The following is a 12,377-nucleotide window of genomic DNA, read 5'->3' on the forward strand; positions in this document are numbered from 1 at the left end:
TACAGTACAGTATTTAATCTTGTCTTGTCTGTCTGCAATTTTGTTTTCCTGTATGTGTATTGTTGTACCAGGGCGCCCTTGTAAATGAGAGCCCGCTCTCAAGAGCCCTCCCTGTATAAAAAAAATAAAAATAAAGGTACTATCATAGCCCATATGAGCCACTGACCAAATACATCAGCTCCAGGTATGCAGCAGGCATCACCTCAACATCCACTCTTTTCACTGAAACAGGAAGAATGGCCACTCGATTCTGGTTCCAGAAGCATCAGCACTGAGCCTCCGCCTTTCAGGCATCTTCAGAACACGATTGGACTCTTTGGAGCCATTCCTTTCACAGTGGCCAGACTGAGCATCTGTGACCAAACCATCCAGGTCCTCGGCCCCTGGTCATCTCTCTGGCATATCGCTCCTGTATCCGCACCAATCTTAACGATCTCTGTCAAGCTCACACTCAACTGAGCTCAATCTAATCTGACTCTGTTGGGAGTCTCTAATCAGCATGGGCAGACATACACCTGAGACAGAATCAGCTTGGGCAGGAACACGCCTGAGACAGAACCCACACTCAGTCTCCCTCCGCCCGGTCTTCAGCATGTCCTCCCAGACCAGCCTAACAGATGACATCTTCCTCAATATTCACCTCAGCATACACACATCTGAACTTTCATTAAACATTTAAACGATGTTGTGGCATGGTCCTTGATAGTGAATGTACTGTATACAACTGAAAACTTACTCACCTATACACCTCTTTTCTAAAATCTTTGCTGCAGAAACATCTGCATCATTTTAAACACTTATCTTTGTGGCATCTAGGGGTGGGGGGAAAAGTCGATACACCATAGTATCCCGATATTTTGCCTCACGATATTGTATCGATATTTGGACGCCAAGTATCGATATATATATATATATATATTTTTTTTTTGCAGGCCATGCCATGCCAGGCCACGGGTGCTTCGGGCATCTGCCCGAAGCACCCGATGTTGCAGTCCGCGCCTGCAGTGGCGTATTGAGTCCAGAGAAGCTTAATAATATAGCCTGCATTTTGGGCAAAAACAAAGTTCCGGTGAGGTCAAGGAAAAGGTAGGAAAAAGAGTTAGACAATATATCGAAATATCGCAATATTCAATATATCGCAATATCGGCGATATTGCAATACTATCGTATCGTGACTCAAGTATCGTTTTAGTATCGTATCGTGGGCATCTGGTGATTCCCACCCCTAGTGGCATCCATAAACTCATGTAGTTTAGAAGAGACAGGGTGTCATATCATCATGCACAACCCAATAAATGAAAAACCCTTGATGTCCTCTACACACTGCAACAGGTTTCAGCATGTTGGCATTATGCTTCTTGAAATTAAGACCATAGACTCGTCCACTACAGTGGACATGAGTCTGGGGCCCAGGAGGTTAACTAGATAATATTTGCAAGTTGTTGTAAAATTTTGTGTTGCATAGCAACAAGAATATTATCCCTTCTGCCGATTGAGCTTATGCTCTCTGTGTCACTGGTGATGCTCACAGCAGTGCTTTGTGTTTGAGCAGGAGAAACAAGTGTCCTGTGATCAGACTTGCACAATAGCCTACACATCACTAGTCTCGCAGTGCCAGCCGTAGATTCTGAGAATCTACGTCTGGAGCACAACTCTCAAAAGTGGTTAACGCCCACCCCCCAAGAAAAAAAAGAAGCATACGTGACAGACATATGAATTGACCAACCACGGACCTCGTGGGCGGTGCATTCAGAATGTGTGCCACAGCTAAATAGACCCCGGGTGAAAACATCAACTTCATCAACATCAACATCAACCACCCCCTCCCTTCTCCTGTCCAAACACCAGCATTGGTTGGTTATTTCCAGAAAGCTTTTTACACCAACAAATCAGGCTAAAAAGTTAGATTAGTTCGTTTTTAACACAACATGCAATTCTGGAATATTTGAATAGGCTATTGGACAAAATTAAATTAAATTAAATTAAAACCCTAAGAGAAACACACGTACAGCGATGGGGTGTATATATACCCCTTGCAAACACAATGTGATATAGTGAAGTGGGAAAGCCCTACATGATCGGGACGCAAAGGGTTGGCCAAGCCTGAAAGACAAGGCTTTTGACATAGCCAGTTGGTATAGGCAAGCTAGGATGTCTCTTCTCCATAACCAACTGCAACAAACACAGTTGTTGCACGTCCTTCAGAGCATCAACGCCGTGGACCTGGCACACTTTCTGTAACGCAGCCGGTCAATTATCTTGCCCACTCATTCTTCATGCAAGATAGCCTATCACTACTTTTTGGTCGCTCCCTTTATTGCTTCTCTCTTCACGGTGTTCCACTCTGAACGTGTTTCCTTGTCGGACTGTAATATGGGAGACACGCTGTATGACGCTCTGTACTTCCGTCAGGGCTACCAGGCTAATCTGCCTGGGCGCCGCGTTCCGCCTGGGACATTCGATTCAGACCCTCCGTCGCTGGAAGCTTGATGACGTTACGGACTGACTCTGTGAGCTCTAACACATCACTAACAGGAAGAGGGGCCCACCTTTCCAGGCCTGGAAGTTGCTGTTTTTATTGTAGTCGGAGTGCAGGAAGAGCCCACGCATGAAGTTGTACACCTCGGCAACGACTGGACGATTGTTCATGAAATTAGTCACCCTGTTGGACACATCTGCGTCTGGGTTTACAACACTTGTCTCCATGGCTGATGGTTCATCATCAAGCTCTGTCAAAGAAACACAAAAACAACATACATAAGTCAGCAGGTCCTTCAGCAAACAGTCAGTCAGTGCTGCTAATTGGAAATATCAACTCTGCTCGGATATTATTGTTTTCCCAAGTCTGGGAATCCTAGAGTGGCATTCTAGACACCTCTTAAACCATTTGTTTAATAGTTATAATTGAGTAAGAACACTTTCAAAACAGTGTTGTGGCCTCATTACTTACGACTAACGGAGCTTAGCCGGAAATTCAGGAAGAGAGACCGTTTAGTTGTCACGCCCACTCATTCATTCACTCCCCTCAATAATTCAATCTCCCCCTTTTTCCCACTCCAACTGGTGTCAGCTGTTCAAGGGCAGTAACATTTTGATTAAACCAATCACAGTAAGACACATCGTCCTATTCAGCCTATCACAGGGGTGGTCAATTTGTTTTTCCTGAGGGCCATACTGACTTACAACAAGTAAGCGAAGGGCCACACATTGGAGATTATACCTGCCAACACTCCTGATTTTCGCGGGAGTCTCCCTATTTTTAACAGTCTCTCCTGTTGTGATTGGTAATTTCTTCTTAATCTCCTGATATAATAGTGATACAAATCCAATGGCTGTAGCAGATGAGATTTATTAACATAATTCTGCCTTTTATTGAGTTTTTGGGGGTTGTTTCGTTTTTCTTTGAGTCCGGCCCTGGGGCCGCAATAAATGACTGTTCAGTCATTTCTTACACATGAGATTACTTTTAGCCTTTTCGTCATAAAGATGATTGAAAGATAGCCTATTCCGTATTCCAGACTGAAATGTTATAACAGAAGTGGAGTATTGGCCAGAATGATATGAACATTTGGACAGTTATTCAGCGGGTATCTTGCATTTTGCATTCAGGTGCACTGTAAAAAAAAAATATATATATATATATATATATATATATATATATATATATATATATATAAATCTGCAATTCCATCGTGGGCCACGGGCCGTATTTTGCCCATGTGTGGCCTATCATCACCTACTGTAGCTGTCAAAGTTAAAAGCCGACCTCTCCTCTTGTGTTGTCTGCTGCTGTCTTTCAGTGCATTCTCTGCGACCCTCCTCCACCCCATTCACCTCCAGTCCTCTCTGAGGTCTTCAGAAGCCTTCTCCATCAAGACCTAGACCTCACCTCCACCACCACCAGGTCTAGACTCTGCGGGTGGTGGTGGTGGGGGTGGGGTATTCCTTCCTACTCCTGGCTGCACTCCCCCTGCTGATCATGACGTCATTATCATGCTGATGTTATGATGGAGTCTAATCGCCAAAGATATTCTGTTGCCTAAAGGCTCATGTAACTTAATCTTTGTTAATAAATCATTGTTAATCTAGAAATGTGTCTCTTCTGATTGAAATAGTCTTGAGATTGTTGTAGTAGTCATTTTCAAATCTTTTTAGTGTAATTGTATGTCTCGGTGCATTATAGGGTGAATGTGCTGTACCTATGTCGTTGATATCAGCTCCTGTGAAAGGAGTCCAGGAGGGCTTGCTACCTGTAGCCATCTGCCATATTTGGGTCATGCTGACAGAGAAGGCACTGCTCCATATCCCTGATAATGTTGAAATGAAACAGAATGTACAAGATGATATAATTAACATGGAATAATATTATAGTACTGTGCAAAACCACACATAGTTATTGACATAAACAGGAAGTGTATGTATGAATTAGCTGTCATGTTCTCACCCATCAGAAAAGGGAGGCGGGGTTCAATTAGTCTTTTGATCATACGACCAACGAAGAATTGACTCCCAATGTGCTCGGCAGGGACAAATGCCCCATACTTTGATATGCCGACCTCATAGGGGGTAAACTCACACCACTCTGAAACAAAATGAATCCTTTAATCCTCCACAATATGCATTTTTAGTTATGGTTTATGAACGGGGGGGAGGGGGGGGGTCTGCCCCTAGGAAAGTTATAGAATTGAATTAATTAAAATTTAAATCATTATCCAAAATCCTTAGTGTTGATTTGCCCTCTGAAAGTGTTTCTTGGTGCACTGAACATTCAGCTCGGTCACAAAGACCAGCTGTATATCCTGACAAGTCTACAGTTATCATTTTCACTAAGAGTTCATTTCAGGTGAAAATGAATGCCTATGGATCTTTACCAGCTTCAATTTCACAGTGCTCCAACTTCAACTCATCCTTCATATTGACAGCTGTGTATATGGGGAGCGGGTTTTGGCCATCAACCACTGCCCTCTGCTGCTCAGACAGGGTACTGGTGGTTTTCTATGAAGACAACAACATGTTATAACCGTGATGAAAAAAGAAAAGAAAAAAAATATTCTACAAAATCATCAACAACAAAAATCATAGTTATCCAGTTTTGGGTGATTAAAGATCAAAACAAAAACCACAATGAATAATAAACCAGATCAACTGCAACCGAGATGCACAACATTTCAGCTTCAAATTATTTGTGCACTTAAGCTTGGAGACCTTTTTAATCAACTTTTTTTTTCCCGGATTTCCATGCCCATTTTCTTCCCAATTGTACTTGGCCAATTCCCCCTGCTGTCCCAGTCATTGCCCCACCCCAGCCGTAGTCTAGTCTGGGCACGCTTTTGGCCATGGGGGCGTAAACCAACGAAACAGGAAGCAATACCGGAAACAAGTGTGTCAAAAAACGTCTTTGTTGCCGTTAGCTTGACGTGGCGAGGTTACGTTAGCTAGAGCCTGATAAAAAGAACAACAACACAAGTTGTATAGTAGCGTTAGCACATTTCTCTAGTAGTCACTGCCGAGGAAGGTTTCTGGAGAGCCAAAGACAATGGAGTACTCGCCATGTGAAATCTTATGATCAATGTCCATGTCTTTCCCAGCACAGGCAGCAGAGATGCTTCAACTGTTGTACTTGTGTAACGGCGTTGTGTTGGTGGTACTTGCAGCAACCCATGTTAAGGGCTTATCCAGGGGTGGGATACGAACCGCTGACCTTCGGCTTGAGAGTCCGACATGTTAAACGCAACACCAAGAGCGCTAGCTCCCTTGGCGGAGCTGATTAACATGGCGTTATACTGGGGGAGTGAGTTTAACCAATCCACTCGCTACCACTCGGGACTCACGAGGAATCCGCGCACTGATTCACCTCGGTTACACTTGATCCTCCATTTTCGATAACAGCTACTATAACTATTCCATCAACTGGCCATTTGTTTGAAAAGTAAAGCTTCTGTATTGGCTTAAAATATGTGATATTGTGAATCCACAAGAACTTCTTAAAAAACTTTGTTCGGTACGTCCATCTTTTGTTTTGTTGTTTGCCGTTTTATTTTCTTATTCGTTGTGTCTGATTCTCAAGTGAACGAGCTGTTTCCGCTCCTTGTTTCCTGTTAGGGCGGGTTCTAGGCCGGAAACAGGCCGAGTGACAAAATCCCTTGTAAACGGAGGCCAGGCTCTTTCTCGGCGAGAAGAGCCTGGTGACGCGACGTTAGCCGTAGTCCAGCACATGCTTCCTCCGATACATGTGCAGTCGCCAGCCACTTCTTTTCACATGACAGCGAGGACGGCAGGACGTATGGGAGGATCCCGCTATTCCTCCCATTTCCCCTCCACCGTGAACAGGCACCCCGACCGACCAGAGGAGGGACTAGTGAAGCGACCAGCACACATACCCTTAATCCGGCTTCCCACCCGGAGACACGGCCGATTGTGCCTGTATGGATGCCCGATCAAGCCAGACATAACACGTGGGCTGGAATCTGCAACCCTTGTGTTACTATATAGTCTGGTAATCTACTGCTTCACTACCCGGATGCCCAAACTTGTGGAGATCTATCTAAAAGTAACATGATGATCAGAGAAAGTGTAGCACTCCTTACCTCCTCAAAGATCAGATGTTCAATGATCAGGCCCCACATATCAACGAGTGACACAATGTGACCCTCTGTCTCTTTCTTGTCCATTTCCTCATGGTAGTAGTGCAGTTTTTCACGGGAAAAGGAACTCAAGAAGCTCTTGCTTATCTTCCCCTCCATTGCTGTGATGGCACTGTTTAAGTCCTGCTGTGACCAATCGGCTTGCTGATACAGGCTACTCATACACCTGTTCATATGGGGATGAATTACAGAGAGCCATGAGAGTTAGAATGATTTAAAAACATTTGGACATAATGGTTCAAGGTTCAAGGTTTCTTTATTGGTACCCGAAGGTAAAATAGTTATGCAGTCCAGAAGTTAGAAACAAGACATCATATATGAATTCACAAGACACCATTACAATAAAACACACTAAAATACAAACTTTGACCTTTGACCACCAACATCAATCAGTTCATCCTTGAATCCAAGTGGACGTTTGAGGCAAATTCGACGAAATTCCATCAAGGCATTCCTGGGATATCGCGTTAACAAACTCGGGAATGGCGTTCGTGAGGTCACAGTGACCTTGAACTTTGACCTTTGACCACCAAAATCTAATCAGTTCATGCTTTGAGTCCAAGTCGACCTTTGAGGCAAATTTGATGAAATTCCATCAAGGTGTTCCTCAGATATCGCGTTAATGAACATCGGACGGACGGACGGACGGACGGACGGACGGACGGACGGACAACCCGAATCCATAATCCCTCCGGCCTGGCTATCGTCGGAGGAGGCATAAAAATAGCTGGGGACCCAAATACATGAATTTCGTGCAAAAAACAAACGAACGGCACTCTGATCAGAACAGATCAAATGCACAAACAGGTCTAGTGCAGATATAGAGACACTGCATGAAATAGGCCACGCCCATCACGGGGGAAAAGCTCCGTTCATTTCCACACACCAGCGTCATTTTCCTTGAATTAAACATAGCGAAAAGCTGTTGTGTCGTGGGCTGCATAGACAACAATGTAAAAAAATCGCCAGTTAAAGTTTTTTTGTACTCCCGAGGAAAACAAGGAAGCCATTGAGAATTGGCGAGAAGAAAAATGTGGATGTTGCTGTCAATGAAGTAAGTTGGAGTGTTCATCTTCCGTATATACGATCTTTTTGATCAACACCCGACCATGCACGCAACATAGGAGAACGCCAGGATTGGACGGGAGTATGTGTTTTCCCCCGTCTTGGGCGTGGCTTCTGAATGATGACGCGTTACGCAGTGTCTCTATGGAAGATGTGTCTGAAAGTCTTCATTGCCCTGCAACCCTGCAAAACAGTGCAAAGTCAGCAAATGTGACATGTATTTTCTGGAGCAAGAGACCAACGTCATAATGTACATATAAAGTACATACATATAAAGCCCCTCAGCCATTTCTTTTGCATTCACAGTTTGCATACCCTACAAACACACGAAGATAGCGTCCATATCAAGTTCTTTATGAGCTTACCAATTAACTCATTGAGTGCCAAGGACGAGTATAGTCTTCAATTCGAATAGTAACGTAGAGTGCCAAAGACGACTAAAGTCGTCAATTGCGTTTTTTGACGGTGGGACGTGGATCAAAGCCTCGTGCATCTCCTGTAAAAATATTGTAGCTATTGAAGGTGTATAACCTATTTTATGGACCCATTAGGTGGCGACAGTGCTCTCCAGATTAGAGAAAGTTGAGGAAAAAAAGCAGAAAAAGCTCTGTGATGAAAGAGAAACCGATGCATGAGCCAGAGCGGCACAGATTGGTCTGGCTGCCTGGAGCCAACGTTAGCTGCGAACAGCAGTCAATCCGCTCCCACAAATGAGCCCCTCTGTCTCTGCTGCATAGTTTCTCCACACGATTAGCCGCCAGAAAATAAAACCAAAGCCAAACCATTCTCATGAGAATGGTTTGGCTTTTCAGTGTCGCGCTGGGAGCCAGCGCACAAGGCTGAGCGCTCCGAAAATAGACTGGGTGCAGCGCACTTTGAAACGAGCAGCAGAAAGCCTATAATCGGACGCAGCTTCATCCCAGCTCACAACCGAAACCCCAGAAACGCAGACGAACGCGAGCCCGATCCAGACTCCCCCGACGAGCGGCCGCCATCCGAACGTGGATCCGTAAGGCAACAGAGCCTGCCATAGCAGGCAGCAGAGACTCACCTGACACACGCAGCAGCCAGCAGAGCGAGCAGAGCCACCAGAGACACTCCCACGGAGGAGGAGTTTGGAGTTGAGGGGTGTGTGGGTGCTGTTCAGATGTTTCAGGTCAGAAAATATTAGCTTCAGCGTCAGTGAATGTGCTTGAAATGCTTCATTTCACAAAAGGCTGAATATCTCAGCTTCTAATTTGAAACGCCTGTTTTTGCTGAAAACAACCTATCTTCTCCGGCTCATAACTAAAGAACGGAAAATGGTATCAATAAACTTTTTTTTGCTGATGATACAATAGAGTCTCCTCGTTCTTTGTGCGTGTTCGGTGTTTACATAGTAATATCACACAATATTCTGTGGGCCTCGAGAAATCACTGAAAACGCTCTGAAACTCTGGCACTGGGAGCGTCCGTTCTCCAAAAGTGGCTGGCACTCAATGAGTTAAGCAAGACTGACTGTGACACAGCACTGTGAAGCCAGAACTCACCATGTGGAACCGGACACACCAGTGATGTAAGTGGCTGCGTCCAGGACGCCTATTTGCTGCAGCCCCCTCAGACTGCCAAACAGGCCTGTCATCGCTCTGGTCCCGCCTCCTGAACCCACCATAGCTATTACAGGCACCTGGGCAGAGGACAAATATATGTTTAAATGGACATGATCATATGTTTGGCCAGGCAGCAAGACTCTTCAAATATTGTCCAATATACATTTATTGATTGATTGATTGATTGATTGATTGATTGAATGATTGATTGATTGATTGATTGATTGATTGATTGAGAAGAAGAAGTGTACTGTACACTACTTTTTTGGGTTCAGGAGGAGAGCTGAGGCCAAGCAGCTTCTGCAAAGCCTGTCTCACCACGACTTTCCTCTTTTCTAGAAATTCTTTCTCTTGGGTTGGGATGTCAAAATCCAAACGCACTGCAAGATCTTCCTCCATGCTATGGATTTGCAATAGCAAGAGTATTAAGGTGAGAGTGCACGCACACGCACACACACACACACACACACACACACACACACACACACACACACACACACACACACATGCGTTTACACATTCGAAATTAGGAGAGTATGAGTGGCTAGATACTGTATGAATGAAGGAAGCACTTTACCCATCATCATGCAGGTCTAAATCCACGGTGTCCTGTGATGGAAAAAATATTATTTACGTGCCTCAAGTCTGATTCAAATTACAACCGCTGTGCTTTCACACTGTGAGCAACACGACCAACAAGTCACCTTAGTTAATTAATTTCCTGTTGATGTGAGCGACCAGGGAAACGTAACGCCAATTTTATTTTTCCCCTCACATCCTTCTTTCCTTGGGACCAAAAGTGGAACACCGCGGTCTTACGGCGGAAACGGTCTGTACTTCTCTGCTCCAAAAAACTATTCTGCTATGAAAACAGGGCGTCATAACGTAAATGATCTGTGATGTTCGTTATCTAGCTATCTACTGTAGCTACAAAAATAAAAGTAACGCCGTATGAAACCATCTTTCTATGGGGGACAAAGCAGAAAGACAGCCGGAAACACCACCAGAAACACCACTGGGGGCGGGTCTTAGTGCGGAAGACTGCTGAGTGCCACTAATGGGCACCAGAGAGCCTGCATGTGTTGGGCAAGTTATGGAAAATTAGTACAAAAAATTGTGGAAATACAGTAATGCTTTACTTAGTAACTAGTTACTCCCAATGTGATTAGATTTAATGAGCAATAGAGTTGAACAGTCTCCTGCCCCGGATGAGAGTTCCCCATCCTTACATAACGAGTTTTAAGGCTGGAACCAAGCCAACCAGTGACTTACCGAATCGTGAGTCACCATAAAGGAGCAAAAACAAAAAATAACAATGGGGGGAAATCAATTTTCATTCTATTATTCATTTTATTATGTATTTATTATCATCATTATTATTATTATTATTATTATTATTATTATTATTATTATTATTATTATTATTATTATTATTACCTTTACCAAAAATAATATTATTAACACGTTCACTGCCGTGGACGAGTTAACTCGTCAAAAAAACAACAACGGTTGACTGCCGTGGACGAGTTAACTCTAAAAAAAAAAAAATTGACGGTGGGACGTTGATCTAACCCTTTTACATCTCCTATAAAAATATGGGAGCCACCGAACGTGTACAACCCATTCCACCGACCCACTAAGTGGCGACAGTGCTCTCCAGACTATTGAAAGCCAGCCAAAACTGCAGGGAAAAGCGTGAGGAAGCCATTCTCATACTGTAGGCGAAAACGCTTTCGCGCTGGAGCACAACGGTGGCGCACAACGGTGGGGGGTTCCAAAAATAGACTGGGTACAACACACTTTGAAACACGCAGCATAAAGCCCAGAATCGCACAAAGCTTCATCAAAGCTCTCAACCGAAACCCCAAGAAACGAGCGAGCCCCATCCAGACTCGCCCGCGGCCCGACGAGCAGCAGCAGCAGACAGGCAGCTTGCCTGTCACTCGCTTGTGACACACCCGCTGCAGCCACGGAGGGAGGAGGAGAACAGCCACGGAGGGAGGAGTTTGAAGGAGAGGGGGGTTTCCTGCTGTTATAGAGGAAATTACTGTTCAAAACTATTGTTTAGATGTCTGACGTCTTACTGATGCCAAAAATAAATGGTTAAAGTGACTGTTCTATCGAATTTCACAAAAAGGCATTTATCTCCGCTTTAATTTTCAGACGCTGAAACCATGCTGTATTCAACTGCTAATGCCTACATAACTACTAACTCTACAAACTAACTCTTTTAGACAGAGAAAGCACACATTCTATTAGTTATTTTGAGATATTTTGTGTTCACCAAGTCCTAGCAGAAAATAATCCTCGGCTCTTGAAAGATGAGCCAGAATCCTAAAAAAAAAAAACTTGGCAGAAGCTACCTACAGTAAAAAAAAACTGTTGGCAGTGAATGTGTTAATAACAATAATAACAATAATAACAATAATAATATTAACAACAACAATACTACTACTACTACTACTACTAATAATAATAATAATAATAATAATGGTACATAAGTAACACTTGCCAGCCACCTATTAATATTGCTATTAATTATGTCACTATATACTGCAAAGGCTTCCATCAATGGACCATAGCCTCAATCAACATTGTGAGTGACTCTTACACATTTCTTTGATGAAAATTGACTTTAAATCAGCATTCTGAGAATAAAGTCAGAATTCTGAGATTAAACTCAGAATTCCGAGTTACTGTCAGAATTTTGATAAAAAAGTTAGTTTTGAGATTGAAGTTGCGACGTCTAAGTAGGGTTATTAAGTTGTTAAAATGATGTACCGTTTTGAAAGGCAATACTAAAGCAGTTGAAAAATACATTATTTGACATAGCTTATTAAATTGTAGGTGCAGACCACTACATAAATACAAGCAGAGCCTCTGGCCTCTGAACCTCTGAACCAAGTTCCTCACAGTGTGAAGATGCACTCGACCTCATACAAACAGGATGAGTTGTAGGCTACCTGACCAAGAGGCAGAGACACTGTGACCTTTTCTTTAGCAGGCACATGCTGGAGTTTGACGGCAGATAGCACAGGATCCTTCTCTGAAGACTACAACAGAGACAAATTGCATAGCT

At 43.6% G+C, this 12,377-nt stretch overlaps 1 protein-coding gene across 1 annotated transcript in view; it reads right to left on the bottom strand.

Moving 5' to 3' along the window:
* LOC310792387 (cytosolic phospholipase A2 zeta-like) overlaps positions 1–12,377 on the bottom strand; it is a gene marked incomplete at both ends in the record, with an annotated part of 42,984 nt that overhangs the window by 4,188 nt on the left and 26,419 nt on the right. Inside the window, 8 exons of the mRNA XM_083654103.1 lie at positions 2,550–2,729; positions 4,200–4,307; positions 4,445–4,582; positions 4,872–4,995; positions 6,588–6,810; positions 9,239–9,375; positions 9,560–9,698; positions 12,212–12,351. Coding sequence (XP_083510229.1) covers positions 2,550–2,729; positions 4,200–4,307; positions 4,445–4,582; positions 4,872–4,995; positions 6,588–6,810; positions 9,239–9,375; positions 9,560–9,698; positions 12,212–12,351 — 1,189 coding nt within the window. The remainder of the gene's footprint in view (positions 1–2,549; positions 2,730–4,199; positions 4,308–4,444; positions 4,583–4,871; positions 4,996–6,587; positions 6,811–9,238; positions 9,376–9,559; positions 9,699–12,211; positions 12,352–12,377) is intronic.

Source organism: Poromitra crassiceps (assembly GCF_964638095.1).
Source record: "Poromitra crassiceps genome assembly, chromosome: 17".
In the NCBI taxonomy this organism is placed as follows: domain Eukaryota; kingdom Metazoa; phylum Chordata; class Actinopteri; order Beryciformes; family Melamphaidae; genus Poromitra; species Poromitra crassiceps.